Source organism: Mixophyes fleayi, chromosome 1 (genome assembly GCF_038048845.1).
Source record: "Mixophyes fleayi isolate aMixFle1 chromosome 1, aMixFle1.hap1, whole genome shotgun sequence".
Taxonomy (NCBI): Eukaryota; Metazoa; Chordata; class Amphibia; order Anura; family Limnodynastidae; genus Mixophyes; species Mixophyes fleayi.
The window spans coordinates 275840604-275861900 of NC_134402.1; the positions used below are offsets into that span (position 1 = coordinate 275840604).

General features: G+C 38.3%; 1 protein-coding gene across 1 annotated transcript in view; it reads left to right on the forward strand.

Annotated features, from left to right (window-relative positions):
* The window catches only part of GRIN3A (glutamate ionotropic receptor NMDA type subunit 3A), a 197144-nt gene that overhangs the window by 165129 nt on the left and 10718 nt on the right, over window positions 1-21297 (forward strand). Inside the window, exons 6-8 of the mRNA XM_075210905.1 lie at window positions 3217-3368; window positions 17304-17468; window positions 18848-18921. Coding sequence (XP_075067006.1) covers window positions 3217-3368; window positions 17304-17468; window positions 18848-18921 — 391 coding nt within the window. The remainder of the gene's footprint in view (window positions 1-3216; window positions 3369-17303; window positions 17469-18847; window positions 18922-21297) is intronic.

Below are 21297 nucleotides of genomic sequence, written 5' to 3' on the forward strand. Positions count from 1 at the left end.
GTGTCGGTCTCCCAGACTCCTGGGAGAGCAGGCAAGTCTCCCGCATCCCGCAATTCCCTTGCCAAAATAAAGTGATTTGCGGTGAATTGCGTAATTTTGGCCCCGCCCCCCATGACAAAGTGACATTTTGTTGGGGGAGAGCAAAATTGCGCGATTGACCGCGCTCCGCCCCCTGAAAAAAAGGCTCTTTCAATGCTTTTTGCTATATGAAAGGGTTAACAGCGGGAAAAATCAGAGATTCCTCTGGGCTCTGCCTCATCAACAGAGCTTACCACTGTCCCCATATCGGCACTATTTAATGCCATCCTGAGAATGGGATCCAGCTGAATCCCCTCTGTCTTTGCTGGATCTCTGACCCATGCCATTCACCAGCAGCATTAGACTACCAGTGAATAGTAAAAAATCTTTGAGGAGGATGGGTATCTTTACTAAGGCTCCTAGACCAGTCCCAACATGATGAAATCCAATGGTTTTGCGATTTGCTGCGATGCATAAAGATGGCTATTGTGCCGGGGTCATAAATAGACCTCAAAAAAAAGATATACATATTAAGTTATTCCATAATTGCCTACTCACCCAAAATTTCCAGAATAATCCTTGAATTTTGTGGCGTCCTCCCGGGCTACTAGACGAACCGGGAACCGTGCCAGATCCTGCGCAAGAGGCAGGACTTGATGTCACAATTCATGTCACCATTCATGTCATTGTGACTCTGTCCCCCACTGTGTGATAATGCAAATGATGGAACTAAGTAGCAGATGCAGAGCTGTGATGATGCGATTCACTTGTCACATTCACCCACAAAATGCTGCAAGTATCAATTATATATACCCTTTGCAGCTTTAATTTTAATCTTCTATAACAACAGAGGCAATATCTTACCATACCTTGTTTCTACTATTGCTGTCCCTATACACTGGTCATATACCTCTGGGTATTTTCTCAGGAAGCCAATAAATATGTCAATGTAATTACAGAATTGCCTATCATGATAAATCTCCCTCCTCTGCCATGTCTGACATCTCTCTGCATTTTGATTTAGCAAGAAGAGTTTCCTGTGATATATAGGAAACACAACCCATTAACTGACATCATTAGTGCATACACACCCATAAGAAACTATTCTGTTTTTAATGTGTTTTTCAGACATCAGTTAGTAAAGAAAGTGCATTAACAGCTAATAGTCATAAACGAGTCCTTAAAACTTTGCACTTGCATCATGTGCAACATTAACCAATAAAACTATCACAACCATTACAATAAATTTGATGCAATATTGCTGTTTTACACTATTTTTAAACAACTGCAATACATATATTGGATATATATATATATCCAGTCAGAACCCTTTAAAAATTACATGTCAATGTACTTCTAATACGTCTCTCTTGTACCCATGGTGCTGTAAATGGACAGCCTGTGGTCCAAGATATCTGTGAATATGTAGATGGGCACCCAAACAAAAACATAATCATATAATTCTAGTGAAACCAAGTGTAGCTAGAATCTTTGGTCTAGCTACAGAATTTGTCTTCTTTACAGCTCACTGGCATTAGGTCGCTTGTTATGCTTATCTAATGCTACTTAGTGATCTAATGCTACTGGAGTGTGAAGAGAATACTTGGGTTGTGTCTTATGTGCACTTATCTGTCTTAAGATGAACAAAAAACGCACAACAATGACATTTCCCTATTGCAAAACAAAATCAATGTACTTAACTTAATTGTGTTAACGGTATACATTAATTAGTATCAGTGAAAACAAACTCCAACTCCTACCACACATGATGGATAAATAGAATTTAGTTTTGCAATTTCAAATTCAAAGCATTTTTGTAAGCTTCTTCAATCCACTCATCTAAATATTCTTTATAGTTATATAGTGAGATGAATGAGTCCTAATTAGTTAACCCCTAGTCACAATTACTGTAGCAATGTCATTTTCTGTTCTTGAAATATTCCACATAACCTAGTCTGAGACTGACAAAGTATTTTCATGATATAAACTTAAGAGGTTTTAAAGAGAGCTCATGGGAGTATATATAGGTCAAGGAGAGGGGATGGTGTTATCTTAACATCCACATGCATTTGTTAAGGTTGACCAAAACACCAGTGGTCTGAAAAGAATTGTGCATTACTGAAATCTAAGCATTTCATTTTTGGAAAACCATAAAATACTTAAACGATTGTCTGAAAATGTTTGGTTTTTTTTCTTGCTATCATCAGTACCAAGGTCCCCTGCACTTTTCAGCACAATGGATGGTTTGTAATTGGTAGAGGGAGTTGTGGGGGTTCTGGTCCCCTCTATTTAAACAAATGCATGTGGTATCTTCTCAAATTGATAGTAGCCAACCTCAGGATAGCAAGTGTGAAGAGTGGCTGTAAATTAAATAATGCTATTACTTTGCTTGTTTTTATACATCAATTGGAGAAAGAATAGTCAATTAATTGGAAAAGAACATTGTTAAAGGCACAATTAAGGTTTTAACCAAAACTAAATAATATGCAGGTGATTGGGCTGTTATTGTTTCAACCATAGCAAATCCCACCCCAGAATTTTTTGACTACAATGTTCATACAATAACATAATAGTCCCTGACTTCACATTGATCACTAATATCACAATCACTGATGTTGCATCACACATGACCCTTATGACTTGAATTATTACATGAGCAGTCAGAAAGATTAAGACAACACAGAACATAACATAATAAAAGTACAACACCTTCAGATTTAATCTAAAGTGATATATTGCTGAATATATGAATGCACTTACACTTTTCTTTTATTATTTAAAACTATGCTACTATGGATACTACTGTCAGTGAGCAAGATGCAAGTTTCTATACCAGGGAAACTAAGCTTCAAGGACGCTATGTGTCTCTTTGATCATGCCCATAAAGTATTAATAGCCATTGCAACAAACTGATTGACACACAAATTAGTCTGGGGTAATGTAAAACGTGATATCAATATACTCACACAGTTTTGGTTTTTAGCACATGCTGTGTTATTTTAAGGACATCTTTAACATTTGTTTTGTTGTATATAAAGGTGATAAAGTAACAACATATGTATTTAAGATGCTTCTGCCTGGAAACCCTTGAAAATGTGATTTGGGAGATGCAAAAAAAATATTAATGAATAAACTGCCAAACTATGTTATGTGATTAATCACATGAGAACATGTATGCTTATTATTATTATTTTCTAGGTTATGGGATTGGTCTGCCTCCAAACTCTCCTCTGACATCAAATATATCAGAATTAGTCAGCCAGTATAAATCAAGTGGATATATGGACTCTCTTCATGACAAATGGTACAAAGTGGTACCTTGTGGGAAGAGAAGCTTTGCTGTCACTGAGGTAAGGTACTCTACTGCCACTTAAACCTATGCATTTATATTGAAATGTAAATATAACAATTTTTTTTACACTTTGATTCTCTTAACTAGCTGGTTTGGCCCTTCCATGGCTGTAATGCATTCCTGTCAAAGTGAGTCATGTGACAGAAGTGGATGAAACCTGTTTATTGACTGTATATAGAAGATTAGGGAGCATAAAATGGGGTTTTACCTTTCACTAATGAAACCTAGAAGTGTATAGCAACATATACCTGATGTATGATTTGTTTATTTTAACCACCTAAATATAAATCTTAACTTATGAAAACATAGTATGACTATAAATGTAAATATATCCAAAAAAGTGTATTATTGTTTGTCTGAGTTTGAAGTTGTGTCAGTGTTTTGCTAATCAATGTTAAAGAGAGCAAGTAAGGCCACCAAACTGAGCTGAATAATATACATGAAATAAAAGACCTTATATTTATCTGAATACAGTGGGCCTGTTTCATTAAGGAAAGTTAAGTAAAAAATTGAGTAAATAGTTTTCTGGCTGTTTTTTCATCTAGCACACAAATACTTGATAGCTTATTTGTACACTAAAATTTAAAGTTGCTATTTGTGTGCTACATGAAAAAACAGCCAGTATTTATCCTATGTGCAAAATAGAAAACAAATTTGCACCCTTTGCATTGTAACATGGTTTTGTCCACAAGCTATTTACTCAAGACTATTTACTCAATTTTTTACTTAACTTTCCTTAATGAATCAGTCCCAGTATGTCCACCATACTCCATTTTATATCCCGCTGACATATTAGAATGAGTGGGATTTTCAAACAGAAACAGAGCAAATAGAGATTGATTGACAGTGTTGCAGACTTAAAGCCTCATTTAGAGTCGGACGCAATGTGCATCTAAGAGGTACATGCAAAAGCAGGAGTGGGAGTGTGCCGCAGCTTGGTAGGGTATTGCGAGTGGCATGCAATCCCAGTTGCATCCCACTCGTAATGCCCTACTGAGCTGCGACCAGTTCCCGCAGCTAGCTCACCACCTAAACCGCACTTTTTCAGTCTTTCTTGACGTGTGTTCCGTCTGCGTTTTGATCCGTCTAGGGATGCTTTTGCAGGGAGACACCCAAAGTATCTAAATTATTCACAGTCACACCTACATAACTCCATGTTCCACCCTTTCCCTCATACTGAGATGCACGCTGTCACAAGTGTACACTGCATCTGAAAAGCAGACGGAACTGATGCTTACTGCGCACGCGTGTCAGTGGAAATGTGCGCAAGGCGTCTGAAATGGTATTGGCGTACAACTGTAAATGAGGCCCCTGATGTGCAGAAATGCACTGTGTGCATAGGTGAATTCATGCACAGGGGCAGGACCACTGAGGTTACAGTTGCTTAACTAACTGCAAACTCAGATTTTTTGCTTCATTCACAGTCAACTGCTGACACATTGTTCTACAGGACTGGAAGAAGCTCCAGATCAGTCATTTTTATTTTCTGTGTGCTATGTCTGATTACAGGTTTTTGTTCTACATTACTTCCCATATCAGTCTGGGAGATGGGCAGCTGCTTATAATATATAAATATATATATATATATATATATATATATATATATATATATATATATATATAGAGAGAGAGAGAGAGAGAGAGAGAGAGAGAGATTAAAATTTAATTAATATCTCACACATATCTAATAAGATTCCTACAGAATATTGTTGAAATGAAAAAAATATTTTGGTATCTGCATATTTATTTAATTGGTTTGCTGTAGAGTAAAACACAAAAGCCTAAAGAAAATACTAAGTCCTAACTAATTACACTCAGAAATCCGTAAATGGACATTATTGCCACATTTTAGATTTAGATGAAAACAATTAGATTTTAAGCAAGTGATTCTCCTTCACTTGGGAACTGAACTCACCTCTGGTAAACAGCAAGGTGTCTGCAGTATAAAAATCCCTCATAAAATTAGCTTGAATAAAAAAATGACTCATTCTCCTGTTTTGTGTCACTATGTGTTCTGCAATAAGCATGGAGAAGAGAAAGAAAGCCAGAGAATTGTCAGAGTATGTCAGACAGAAGATTGTAGTCAAGCATGGACAGTCAAGGAGGAAAATTAATCTCCAGAGTCCTTGATATTCTCGTTTCCACCATACGTAATGTTATCAGGAAATTTAAAGCCCATGGCGTTGCTGAGCTGCATCTGGCACTGGGGGCCTTGAACTTGTGCATGGCATAATGAAGTCTGGAGATTATCAGGCCCTTTTGGAGCATAATGTTGAACCCAATATCACAAAGCTGTGTCTCCATCAAAGGTCATGAGTCTTCCAGCAGGACAAACCCAAACACACTTCAAAAAGCTTCCAGGAATGGTCCAAGACACAACGCTGGACTGTTCTGAAGTGGCCCACAATGAGTCCAGATTTAAATGCCATAGAACACCTGTGGAGAGATCTGAATACAGCAGCTCCCTTCAAATCTGGGAGAGCTGGAGCAGCTGGCACAAGAAGAGTGGACCAAACCGTAGAGAGGTGCGGGAAGCTCACCATGATATAAGAAGCAGTTGATTGCGGTTATCTTTCCCAAAGGCTGTGCTACCAAATATTAAGTCTAGGGTATCAATAATGTTGTCAATGCCATTTTGTGATTTAATAACTTATACAGTAATAAATTTAGAGTGAAAAACAAAGGTTCTGTAAATTAACAGAGAAAAACCGTGGAGACTAAATGCTGTTGTTAATATATGTGTGTCACTAGTAGCTCATATATGCCAACTCACATTTTAGGCTTAGTGGTCCTCTAGCTTTTTAGTTAATATGGATTTTTGTTTGCACTGCTAATGAGTTTTTTCTTTCCTTAACAAGGGCAAAGGAGTGTTAGGGGACTGCTCTGCTCTGCTAATTAGACACTGAAAGTATACTATGATTCCACCAGGGTATTTACTAGGTTGACATTTTTCACATTGGGCTCTTCATTCCCTTAAGTGTTTTTTTTATAATACTCATGATAATAGTAGAATGTATTCTAGTAAAAATAATTACCCTATTTTATGGATGGGGTTCTGCTTTGATAAACTGTTCTACTTTGATTGTTCACAAAATGGATTTGCATGCTAATAGTAAGTTAGGATTAGTATTGAGACAAAATGGTATACCTCAAAATAATATTATTTATATTTCACTGGATTTTTAAACTACCAAAAACACTTTTTGTTTATATATATATATATATATATATATATATATATATATATATATATATATGTGTGTGTGTGCTCTTGCACCCATTTATCATAACATGGGCTGAACCATCAGAATCCCAGCTATACTCAGCTGCCCAGATATCTCCATTAGCTTGAGTAGGGTTTTCATCCGATAGCGTAAAATCATATATTACATTTTACAATTTCAGTCAATTATTCTTTGACTCACATTCCAGTGGTAATGGACAGGCGCAGTTTACTTATGGTGGTCATAGGAACATCACATGAGTAACCTGTGAAGTGACAACTAGCCTTAAGTCTTGTATAACATGTAGTGTTTTATTCATACAGTCATACCAATGGCAGAAATTGAGGCATAGGTTTAGGAGGTTGAGGAGCAAGTCAAATTTTAAGTGGAACTATGTAAATATTTGGCTTTGTGTGGATATTATGAATTTATTCCTTATACAATTCCATATTTTTCATTGGTCATCTACACCATGTTTTTAAATCTATAATATTAAGCGTACTGTATAAATCAATGCTCTCTTTCCTAGGACTAGCAGAGAGCTGAATGAAATTTCACATAATTAGGTATAAGTGAAATAGACTAGATAGAATTATAAATGCTGCGATTCCACAGAGCTCTGGATATCATATTTCATATTTTCCCCAAAGCCATTTTTTTCGCACTTGATTGTAGGTAGGAAGATATAAAATGGATGTGCTATTTTAAAACCCTAAAATTGGGGACATTATTTTCTTTTACAATGAAAAGTAATATCCCACGAGAAATTGATAGACAAATGAAGTCTGTCTTCCAACTCAGTGTGCAAGGATTATTCATGCGGTAACAAAGATGGATTAGATCTCATGAAGTTGTTTGGAAAGTGTACTCCATCAGTTCAAACAAACGGCTTAATTTAATCTTTTAAACTACATTTGCAGATAACAAGTTTAAGGGCAGTAAAAGATTTGTTCTATAAGTCTAAGCATTATGTGTAGTTTACATAATGATGAAATACTTTAATATTCCAAACCTGAGAATCCCCTTAACAATGGTACATTTATGCTTCTGCAAACAAAACTATTTTTCTTTGCTAGAAAATGGAAATGAGAGTGGATTGCTAGTGGGTGAACAGTAACTGTTTATTTTTATTAATAGATGCACTTAGGATACATTGAGAATCACAACAACTGCACGGTCCTGTGGTATATGTTGGTGATCCATAAATGATAGTTTATAGACTATAGAAAATACAATTTACATTAATTAACCTATTGATTGGTGTGATTTGCCTGACAGAAATCCTTCAGGCTTGAGATGTTTTCATCATTGTTTCTTTTGTGGCAAATACACAAAGCATAATGGGCGGAGATTTAAATGGAGCTAGAAAAATAGGATATACTTATAGTCTGGTCCTTGCTACAAGGAACACTTTAGACATAGCACCAGAGAGCTCTCGCCTAATTTAATTACTAGGGTAACCCAGTGGTAACTGCCTTAAATTAAACTAAAATGTAATGACCACATTGGACAACGAAACCTTTCCATTGTGACAGCAATCTGAAAAATGTCCATTAATCTCCTCAACCACAGTTCACACATTGCACGTCCCAAAGATTAGGTCCCAAAAGTTTAGTAATGTGGCAAATATGTCATGTCAAATGCAAATGGCATATCAGTTGTTTTTGTTACACATTGATTGTGACGATAATATTTTTGACTGTAAGCATTTTGAACTGCACGCAGGGCCGGATTAACCATAGGGCTAACTGGGCTACAGCCCAGGGGCCTATGGCATCCAGGGGGCCCTTGAAAGTGCTCAGCAGCAGTATGGATTGGTCGGGGGCGGGGGCACCCCTGGCGCGATCAGTGCTGCTGAGCACTTTCACTGCTGTCCTTCCCCGGCGAGCTGTAGTCTCCTTACTGAGGAGATCTTGTGAGTCTCACTCTCATGAGATCTCCTCAGTAAAGAGTGTACAGCACACCAGGGAAGGAGGTAAGTGCCAGGGGGGAGGGCGGGCTAGCTCGGATCACGGGGGGGGCCCTCATGGGGGAATGGAGGCCCCCTTAGCCCAGGGGCCTCCATTCCCTTAATCCGGCCCTGACTGCACGCTCTGGGTGACCTGTAAGGTCCATGTTGACTTCCTTAAGAATGGCTTCTTGGCATGTTTGTTTTAAACAAATTGAGGATAAGTGAATAATGAAATAATACAGCAGTCCAAGATTGATGTCCCTGCAAGACAAGCTTATATATGTGGCTGTAAGTAACTGTCACAGTTTCCAGACCAACCAGCAGGTCACATGTTCCAGGTCACCCAGCAGGTGCACAGGGAAAGTTCACAAACTGTCACAGTTTCGAGAGCAACCAGCAGATACACAGGTGTATTGCCAACTGTCTCATTTTCCAGAGGCAAATAGCAATGTATTGTTGTAAAATGGTGGGCAAACGTTTTGCGAAATAACTACAAAATGATGCAACTGATTACAGACAATGGCATCATAGAAATAAGTCACTCATAATAGTCGTGAATATATAGATTATCTGTAGGATTCTAAATATATTCCCAAAGAGGAAATTGTAGTGTTGAAAACATTTCTTCACATTATAATGCAACAGTTTATACTTTGTTCTTGATGTCATTGGTTGAGTATTCACCAGACAATGGATTTGTTATAAGGAATAGCATATCCAATAGGAAAAATAATAAGATTGCTACACTGAACTTTTGTACCTAGTATAAGCGTCCTCAATCTGCAATAGTTTTTTTTTTTTTAAATGAAATTACTTTATGTAAATGTTGCTTTGAGGTCTTACCAATAAGCTCTGTCTCCTTTTGACAAATCCCCGCTCCCCACTTTGAACCAAGGCTTTATAGGAATAGTGCTCTTCTGAGCACTACTCTATGGGGGAATTGAATATTACTGTAGTAAGGGTAATAGTGTGCAGGATGCATTACTTTCGGCAGTAACGTGGCCGGCTAACTATTACTATTATTACAGTAATAGTGCACATTATTACCGTTAGTACGGTAATATTAAACGCTAATTGCTGCTCACGGATCTGGGAGCCGCAAGCAAAAATACGGATTAAAATTGCCGTAGTAATGGTAATAGAACACAGGCCTCGTTACTTTTGGCAGTAACGCGGCCAATTAAATCCCCCCTATGAATCAAAATAAAACAATTACCTAAATAGTATGAGACACATTATATCATTTAATACTAACATTGAAATATTAAAGTACTTGGAACAGTAAATCAGTTCAATTTTTTCATATCATTTTGGAGGATATTTATAATATATAATAATATTTTTTAAATTTGGCTGATGAAATTTTTAGGTGTGTTTTGCCAAAGATAAGATGCACCATTTGTGCTTGCCTGATTCTATCTGCAAGAAAAATCCCCACTACCTTTGGAAAACGTTAGCCATTTGAAAAGTATATCATCATTAACCTGATTCCTATAGATTGTAAGCTTGCCAGCAAGGCATTCTTACGTCTTTGTCTGTATTACCTAGTATTGTTTTATTACTGTGTTTGTTCCCAATTGTAAAATGCTACAGAATTTGCTGGTGCTATATAAATAAATAAATGCTGATAAACGTTGATGATTTTGTACAAGGGCATGCATAGCAATTCTGCTGCTGGTGTGGCAAAAGAATTGAAATGAGTGGTGTACAGCTTCTATGTCTTATTATAACTTGAATCATTATTTATGTACTAAAGAGGTAGAAAACTCTTATTTAGACTATCGCAGTAACAAAATTACTACTTTTATATATTAACGGTATACATTTTGCAGCTTACCCAAAAATTTATATCTCAGTTTGTCCCATTAGAAGTGCGGTCCTGAACAGTTTAACGGAATAACAGTACAACTACCAGATTAACTATGAGCAACACCCAAAAGAACATAGACAATGCAAGAAAAAAGTGTGGACGTGAATATATATATATATATATATATATATATATATATATACACATAGATAGATAGATAGATAGATAGATAGATAGATAGATATAGATATATCTATATCTATCTACATATATATACATACAAGTTAACCCGTGCATGATACTCATGCATTCTAGTCAAATCAAGCTACTTAAGGTCTTAAAAAGGTTCTTGTCATGCATTTGGGCCTAGCCCAGGCCTCCTCAGGGGAAGAGCGTTACTTCCCGATGCAAGTGCCCTTTTTATTGTGTGTTCATGAGGTAAAATTACCTCACGAAAATGAGTTTGAGCCCTCAACTCATTAATTTAGCCTTTACTATCCCTCCCACGGGGGGAAGGGGGATGATGGAAGTTAACTGACTTCACTATTCTAATTTTTTTGTCAAATAATGTCAGTATACCAAATTTCAGGTCCATTGGATGAGCCCTTTCTGAGAAAATAGTTTTTTCCACACACACACACACACACACACACATACACACTAACACACGCTGCTAGGCTTTTACTTTTATATATTAGATAATGCTAAGAATCTAGTAGGTCAGTGTATAACTCCGCCCAGCAGGTGGCGCTGCAGCTTGTTTGTTTTTTTTCCACACACAGACTAACACACGCCACTAGGCTTTAATATTATAGATATATATATAATATATATATCTAAACTATCTATATATATATATATATATATATATATATATAGATATATATAGATATATATAGATATATATATATATATATATATATATATATATATATAGACAGATATAGTTATAGATATAGATACATATTTATTTATTATAGAATATTTACCTTAGGAACATATATTTTCAAAGATAATAGATCAGATAATAGATAAACCCACTTGTTGCAAATTTATTAAGAATGTTTAAAGTACATTAAACCATACATTATAATTACCTATCAAAAATTTATTTAGGATAAACTCATCTTCACATGTTTAACTAATTACATTGTGGATATTGATTGGCTGTTTATGCTTTAAATAATGAACGAGACTAAGAGCCTTATTATGCTTCTGATTAAATCACCAGGCTAGGTGAAGAAAGGTGTCCAGCTGATTACTTGCTGCAATTCTTTTGTGCAATAAAGGACTGGAGGGATATTTTAATAACATTTCTTATTTTAACAAGATAAGTTTCCCAAGTATAGAGTTACACTATCTTTTCATGTGTCTGAGAACTACAGATGATTAGCTCGGGTGGATGAATTAATGACATTCAGTTCAAATTTCCTTCATAGAAATCGTTGCTGGCTCCTATTATATGGTCAGAGTATCACAGGAAAGACGTTAACAGAGCCTCACAATCATCATCCTTATCATCATCATCTATTTATATAGCGCCACTAATTCCGCAGCGCTGTACAGAGAACTCATTTACATCAATCCCCGACAGTCATTGAGCCTGTATGGTGCACAAACCCACCAGAGTCCTCTGTGTCCTAACCACCTTATGTCAACAGGATAAGGTAACACAGATCTGGAACAGATATTAACATATGCTCGGACCATCCTGTTCTGTTATGGATATTCATTTTCTTCTGACCAGTTGATCAGTCTTAGACCTGAGGAGTTTGCAAGACAACATTTTATTTGCCACCCTCATGAGACACTAAAGAGCAACCGGCATCTTGCTTTGAAGCCACTAATTCAATAACTCTAAACACTCCAAAGAAAGCTAGAGAGAAAGCAGTGCTGAATTAAAGGGATTCCTACTCGCTCTTAGTTACTGCTGCAAGCGCGCCTAGCAACTGTCATAACACTCAAGGGTCAATTTTTTCCTAACATCCTCATTAGTCAATGCGGATTCTTGCCCACCCTCTAAGGGCCTTGGATATCAAAAACCCCTTGGTCCAATCCGAAGATCCGTGTAGGCAGGCAATGAATGGTATGCCCGCTAACCATGGACTTCTTACTAACAACCTCCTGATATCTGTACTAGATAAATACTAGCATGTCATCCCTCTGACATGCGTCGCGCCTGACATGGAACCCCAAGAAACTGATCCACTGCTCCCAGGCCGCACGATACGCTCTCCTGGTGGACAGGGCCAAAGATATTTCTGCAAGACCTTCTATACCAGTACGATAATCTGTCAAAAAAAAGAAGGACATGGGGTGCCAATAAGCTTGGCGTGGGGTGCAAGTCCCTAAATCGAGATCATTGAAATGGCAATAGGGCATCTGCAACATCTTTGTGTACACCCGGAACATGTTTTGCCCGAACGTGATATCACATTCTAAGCAGTGCAAAACTAGGTGCCGCAACAATTCAGCAACTGGCAGAGACAAAGAGCTCTGTTTGTTGATATTCTGCACAATTCTAGGTTGTCGAACCAAAAAACCACATTCTGTTTGCGGAATTGAGCCGACCACAGCTTGAAAACTACAACTATGGGAAGTAGCTCCAGAACCATCAAGTTCTGTACTAAGCCAGTTAGTCACTCCAGCCAGCAGACAGTGTGCCACTCCACATTAAAATGGGCCTCAAAGTCTTATTGTCCATTGGAAATCTGTGGTGCGGGACATATATGTATGCCATTGAAATTCACCAGGAATTCACCAGGAATGTCAACCAAATACTTAACTCCACTTTTATCTCATGTGGCAGGGACACCCAAACATATGGCCGGTTGACCCCTGCAATTGCCATCTGCAGCTTTGCAAAAGACCTTCCCCATCTGTATTATTCTGCACTCGTAATTAAAAGACCCCAAAGTGACTGTATTTGTCGCAATTGAAGGGAATGTGACTTCAAAGCTAATTGAATCAAGAATACGAGCTTAGATACCTTATCTGGGGGCAACTGACAACATTCCGCCAATGTATCAATCTCTATGCATAGGAAGGACAGACAGGGAACCTGTCCCCTGTCTTATAGTGCGCAACTGAGACCCCCAAAGCTTGAAACAGAGACTTAGTGCAAGCTAAGGAGTTTGCCGGCCCAGTCTTCTAGATAGAGGGCGACACCTTTGTGGGCCATTTCTGCTTATATACACCAATACAGCATGGAACTACATTTTTTGAAGTAGGCACGGGAAATTGCATACCCCACTGGTAGGCACCTATCCACGTAGAACCCATCAGGCATCCTGAAGCCCATAAATTGGAAAGAATCCGGATGCATAGGCAGAAGGCGAAAAGCTGTCTCTATGTCTAGTTTGCTAACACTGCCCCTTGCCGAATGTGCTAACAAATGCTAATGTATCATCAAACAACAGTAATCAAGCTGTCTTCAGGCGCTATGGCATCATTGACCGACCCCGCTGGGGGGTGTGACAGATGCTGTATCAGCTGAAATTTTTCTGACATGTTTTTGGGAACTACCCCGACTGGGGACAACACTAACCTATCTACAGTCAGGGTGGATAGGCCCGATATGCAGCCCATATCGACTTCTTTGCGGACCATATCAGCAGTATGTCAAGGAAAGTGTAAGCGGATGTCAGATTCTTGTCTGCAGTGACATACACACTGGCTTTTATTGGAGGCTGGTAACCGTAACTAAAATCGGTAAAACAAATATTGCCTGTCTCCTATCAGGAAAAAGGCCATCTTGCTATCGCCTGCACATTCACGGGTGAATGGACTTTACTGCGTAGTATGTGCCACAGCCCTGCCTCTCCCTGTCCCAGCTTTGGATCTGGGGCAGTCACGCATCAGGTGCGGACCACTGCAGAGTGAGCAGGTGTGCCTGTATTTGCAGGCAGCGCCCCGTGAACATGTCCCATTGTTGAAGGCAAAGCACTTGTTCCTGGGGGGGAGAGGAGTGCTGAACCTCCCCTAGCCTGGAAACCTGGGGACAGTGTGGGGCTGACCTAGTCGGGCGAACCATGTCCATCCATATTTTGACATATCTGAAGCTGAAAGAGATGGAACTGTGCTCGCTTACCATGCATCTAAAACGCTCGTCATATGCCATGTAGATGGTCCATCATTGTCATACACGCCAGTTATCAAATGAAGAAAACGCCATATGTCAATAATTGCTTCTGGCCTGCATTCCAGATATGCAGCTGCGAATGCACAGAAGCCATGAACCAATTGGTGAAAGACCTATATCCCCTCTACTTGTAGCTTTCTGCAACAACTTTTTACTCTTGCAGTGATAGCAAACATATCTACATAGAACCCTTTGCTTTTCCTATCCTTGGTGCTCTGCTGTATACCGCAGTGCCGTGTTCAAGCATCTCATGATGTTGTTGCCCTTTGCTACACAATCTGGCTTTGCCAGCACTAAGCTTTGGGTAAATCAGCTACTGCCAAATTATTGATGCAATATCTTTAGCAGCTTGCATGGCCCTGTCTCACTGTTGAAGGAGTTGTTACTTGATGATGAAAGTGGCATATTACGTGCAAACATATCACATCTCTCAAACTCCGCGTCGGACTGGACAACGGGGCTATCCACCCTGTGTTTCACCATCTCCCGACCTCCTATCGATCTGCAATACTGGATACAAAATCAGTAATCAGTCACAATGACCGTAAATAGAATAAGACAAGGAACCATGATGTGACACCTCTGTGTGGGATAGTGTTAGGGGGGCAAGAGGAGCGACTCTGAAACCTAGGGCAGGAGGGAAAATCCATCCAGAAGGTATCTGGGGCCACGTGTGAGTGGCCTGAGGGCCCACAGAGACCTAATGAAGTGCCCAGGAAAAGGACCTAGACATCCAAGGTGTGGGAAGTGTGAAGGGGAAATCTTGGGGGTGGGGTGTAGCCAAGCTTCCCAACCTGCCAGGGTGTCATTATCAGACTGTTGCCTTGTCAAGGCAATTGACTCCAGGTGCCATAATCAAACTGGGGGGGCCACATCCTGCAAAAGTTGGGGGGATGCCCGCATGGAATGAGATGGCGCTGGTCACCGTGACATAGAAGGGCCTGCTACAAAAGGGGGAGGGTCCCCTCAGGGCGCCAGCTTACGACCCCTTGGGAAAGATGATAATCTCATAGCCAGGAGTGTGACCCCCACGGTCTGATGAGAATAAAAGTTGGGAATGTGGGGGTGGCCTGAGTACTTCAGGCCAGATATGTGCAGCTGCAGGGGGTGGTGTGGAGGGGCAATTTGTAAATGATGGGGGTTCCTGGCTCGTGGCCTGGAGAGGGAAAGGTGTTAAATTCCTCACCAATCTCTTCTCAGCATTCCTTATAATGCAGGCTGGCCATCTTGGAATGAAGAGGTTAAACCCCTAAATTGCTACTGATACAGAGACGGGCAGCGTCGCTACCTGCTCCAGGGCATGCACATGCCGTCTGTGTGGTCAGTGCACGGTCACACCGGCCAGAGCTCGAAAGCACGTCCGGCATTTCCCCAAGGTACACTATTGACTGGAGAGATTAGAGGGTTAATTTTCCCTCCATTTGCTATAAGCATCATTAGAGACCTAAGTAGACAAATACCCAGACAATACATTGTCATCTCAGGTGGTGTATTTTTTTTTTTTACAACAAACTAGTGCAAAAAAACCTACTTTTTTTGTACTTTTAACTATTACTTGTAATTATGCCTATGTTTGAAGCTTTTATTATACATCAAGATTATTGCAGTAACTGTCAGTGACGTTGCAGACAATAGAAAAATAAAGCCAAAGTGTAGATATGAATCAAACACATGACATTATGGACAGTTCAGATGATAATGAACTTCTGAATCTCTATCATCCCCTTTACTAAATCATGACACAGACCATTCTTTAGTCACAACTTTGCGGACTTTGAGAGCAGTGTATTGTCCCAATAATTGTGACACTACTGGGATAGTACAGAGAGAAAAGTAGTGCTGAAGCTTATCCAAATTATTTAGAAACAAAAATGTAATGAGTGGCAAATATTTGTAAATTGATTAAAATGCAAAGTAATCTGTGCTTGCAGACTCTGGTGGCGGCCACACAAAAGTGTAGTGCAATGAGGTGAGAACACATTAGACGACCTGTTGAAACTGCTTGCAAAGATTGCTATTATTTTAATCAACGATGTGCTCACTTTATACACCAACACAAAAAAACTACATTTTAACTTAGTGACAGTAACTTAGTACTGTGTTGTGTTGATTGTTGCTTCCACAGAGATTATAGAATGGTGATAAGAAGTGGATGGGATGAATCAGAGCTGGGATCCTGAAAATTTAAGTGAACTGAAGCAAATTGTGATTTGTAACAGCATTTTAAAGCAATGAATTTCACCCTTATTTACACATTTTAAGAGAAATTTCAGCGTAACAGAATTTTTTGGACTTCAGACTGCCCGATATACATCACAGAACTCATATATAAATGCTAATGTCCTTACAATTAACTCTAGAAGGGGACTACATTATGTCACAAATATTTTAGCGTTCCTATGTGCATAATGCCATGATTACTGGGTCAGTGTTGGTTGTGATGTAAGCAGGAGTTGTTTTATTACTGTCTCACATTTGTGTTATGCACACACACTTCTTCTGCTTCTCTTAAAGTTATTCTACTGTCTATTGGACAGAAATCTATGAAACTTATATTTTAGTTAATATGCTTATAAATAAATGACCTATTTATACTTTATGCTTAATAAAGATATATGGGTTTCTGCTACTTCCGCATAGCGATTCATCATATGAAATATAAGCTTTTTGTAATATTCCATCTACTTTAAAAGCCTTTGGCTTCCACATTTTAATATTCAAGCAAGATGAATTCTGTCCAGCTGCTCAAAATAAAGCAATGCTATGAGAATTATGTTAATTGATTTTCATGCATATTATTTTTCCAGACTCTGCAAATGGGCATCAAACACTTCTCCGGGCTGTTTGTCATGCTCTGTATAGGAATTGGAGTGTCTATCCTCACCACTATTGGAGAACATATTGTTTTCAGATTGGTTCTACCAAGAATTAAAAAGAAATCTAAATTGAAATACTGGCTTCACACTAGTCAGGTATGTATATGCATTCAGTTTGTTTGATTTATTTTGCAATATATTTTTAAAGGTATACACAAATAATTTCCAAATGTATTTAATACAGGTAACTATTAAAAAAAAACAAATTTGCCGGGGCATGCAAAGGTGGAAGTGGGGGTATATATGGTGGTGCCATACCGCCATTTCTTCTACTGCCTTCATTGTAAAACAATTAAATTCCAATAACTTACATTCCCATTATATTTTCCATACCGCCACTCTAAATTTTCACTTCGACTACTGTGTGTATGTATTCTTTACCATCATGTTTTAATTATTTAGGGCCCAGAAATGTGTAGGTAATTATAGATATACTGTATATTAAACCTTATACTGGACGCTGTCATGAAGTTGATGCAGATTTATTCCATTGCTTGTGGAGCTGCCCCTGGTTAGAGCCTTTTGGTTTAAAGTCAAAACCTTCGCCATTGGTAAACTGGTAAACTGGTACACCTCATTGGGCCATCCTGGGCATCCTCCCTACAAGACAACGTGTGACAAAAGTTAGTAGGTATCTCCTTCTGGCTCTCAGCGCAGGGCCAATAAGACCATTTTGCAGGTATGGTTACAACCGGGGACTCCTCCCTTCAATCTATTTAAAGAAAAGCTGTTTTACATTTTCAAGATGGATTGGCTTGAGGCCTCACTTGCTAGAGAATCTTAAGTTGGTTTCTTTGAAATGTGGAAGAGTTACATTGACTCTCTTCAACTAAATATTAAATCACAGCTTTACAAATGTTTCTCCTCAACCTCATGGTATGAAATGAGAATTGTTGCTAACGTCCTGCCTATTCTGTTGTAAAATGGGGATACCAGCAGTGGAGCACATTAGACATATATCATTGTCTTCTACTTGAAACGTTCAAATCTATATATACTAAGTATGAATACATATGCTAAACATCTTGTTGTCATATGGTGTTTACAAAATTATATTTCCTATTTAGATAACAGATACTGATTGTATAATGGTATTTTATACACAGTCATCAAAATACTATGTCCATCAATGTTTTATTCTGTATTGCTTTGCTGCAGAGTTTAAACAATAAAAACAATTTGAAAAAAGAAAAAAAAATATACAGGAACCTGGGCAAATCTAAAAGGACACATTCAACTTATATCCACTGCCAGTAATATTTAGGGTTTCCACCTGGCCAATATTTTTACCAACCTGGCTATTAAAATGGGACTATGTGCCACTGTTATTGATAGGTTAGAAACATAATACAGAGAGAATTTTTTTTTAATAAAATGTGGCAACCATATTGATATTTTACATCATGTGGACTTAAAGTTATGTTTGAAAGCGAATCACATACTTTGTTTTGTTCTGTTGTCATTTTGCTAAACAGCGTCTCCACAGAGCTTTAAACACATCTTTCAATGAAGAGAAATTTCAACAAAAACTAACACGACTGGAGAAAAGGTAGGATTGCATATACTATACCACCATAAGGCTTAATTCTGTACAGTAGATAACTTGTTTATGATTACCACTCAAGTCTAATTTTATGATCAACGTTGTCTTTATAGTTGCATAAACATTTATTTCAAAGTGGATGTCAGATAGGTTTAAAACATGTAACAATAGTAGTAAAATCTGAAGCAATCTTACTGCAATTCTAATGTACATTAATTAACATACATGTAAGTGAAAGTAGGATGACTCTTCAAATTTCATCCTGGCCCTTAGCCATACTTACAGTTTAGGAATAATGGAATGTAGCATGAGGGAATTAATGCAACATTTGTTACTGGTCTGTTTAGCTACTATAAATATGAATAAATTTGTTGTTCACAAGATGCAGGCAGCCTTTCCAGAATAAAGTTCAATGCTTCTTAAGGCAGGTTAACAAAATGAACAAGGCCATCAGTAACAACCTCAGCCTTGCAGGATAGGCCATCAATTGCTGAACTTTATTCTCTTAAAGTGCCCCTTGGCCTCAGTAAAATTAGCCTGCATGTTAGTAAGGCATAAAGTCAGGAGCTCCATGTTGAATGTGTTGGCACCTGCACAAGATACTGAAGCTGGGGGACTGGCTTGTCCTATGGTTCTTTCTACCTTCTGGGCAGCCTGGGAACATGATTTTGCCATTACAGGCATCAGAGGTTTAAGAAGGAAAGGAGCAGATATTAAGAGGCACCCTATGGGCTCAAAGTGTGCAATGCAGGTACAGATTGTGCCAACATCTTGTTGCCCGTGCAGTGCGATTTCTGCAGGCATGCTCTTAATAATAAACACCAAATCATAGATAGGTTTTACTTGCAATACCATATGTGACCACATGATTTGCTTTTGAATCATTGTGTATGAGGTGAACATTATCATCATTTATTTACTTACATAGCGCTACTAATTCTGCAGCGCTGTACTGAGAACTCACTCACATCAGTCCCTGCCCCAGTAGAGCTTACAGTCTAAATTCCCTAATACACACACACATAGACTAGGGTCAATTTGATAGCAGCCAATTAACCTACTAGTATGTTTTTGGATTGTGTGAGGAAATCCACGCAATCACAGGGAGAACATACAAACTCCACAGAGATAAGGCCATGGTCGGGAATTGAACTCATGTGGGGCCAATGAAGGGAAGTGAGGAGGGGGGAATCGGGGCCCACAACTCGCTCGTTCCACGTGCAGTGGGCCCCATTATCTCCATGGGTCCCGGAGCACCACTCCTGCTGCACCAGTCGTTCCACCACTGTCTGAGTAGTACAATCTCCTAAAATGAGCAATTACTAGATATCACAGGAATATAAGCAGATATAATTTATGCTAAATGCAATAAGAGAATAGTACCACAGTATGAGGCATTTCTATAGGATAAGACTGGATGACAGCAAGAACTTGTACATTTGAAACATAATACAACAGTATCTAGTGAGATAAATTGATTGCAAGAAAATAAACAATCTGTGTATCTTTGTTAGACTAAAGTGTTGTTACTAACAATTCCTTAATGGTGTTCAATAATCTTAGAAGATCAGAAGACGAAGATGTGCATGTAGAAGAAAGTGTAACAAAATCATTTAAAATGTAAAAACTATAAATGCACTGGCAGACTTGTAACACTGCACTTGCTAAGAAACACTATATTGCATCAGTATCCCTTAATAAGAAGAAAGAGAGAATTCACAAAGCCTTCAATATATCCTCATAATGTTCCCCCAAAAAGCTACAATTTATAGAGCTAGACATTCAAAAGGATATAATTTGTTTTAAAAGATAACTAAATATAATGCTCTATGTATATTAGAAAATATTTAAATGAACAGTTATACCAATAAGTATTATCAACAGTGTCAGGTGAAACATGGATTATGTACATAATAAATGGAATCAAATTTAACTGTTTATTCTAAAACTAAAAAATGTGTTAATGCATATCCAGTATTGTGTTATAAAATTCCAAATGATCAGAAAAGTATTACCATTATTTGTAGAACACATCCATCAAAAGTGGCATTGTCTTGATAAAGCTAACTAAAATCTTACACATATAATAATAAATGATATACTTTATGACAGTTTATGATAACTGTAAGTCACAGTTATCCAAAAGCTTTGAGCTCCAGTAGGAGCTGGATCAAAAGGGTCCCTGGAGTGAATCAAGTAATTGGGAGGGACTAAACTGGACATCTGCTGTCTGTTTGTGAGCTGAACATTATGTCCTTCCACACTTAGATAGAGATTGTCTAATGTTTTAGTCAGAGCTGAACAGGCTAGACTTATAATGCTGTTTTATTTTATGTTTATCTTTAATAAAACCAGCTGAGACTAGTTGTAACAGAACATTGG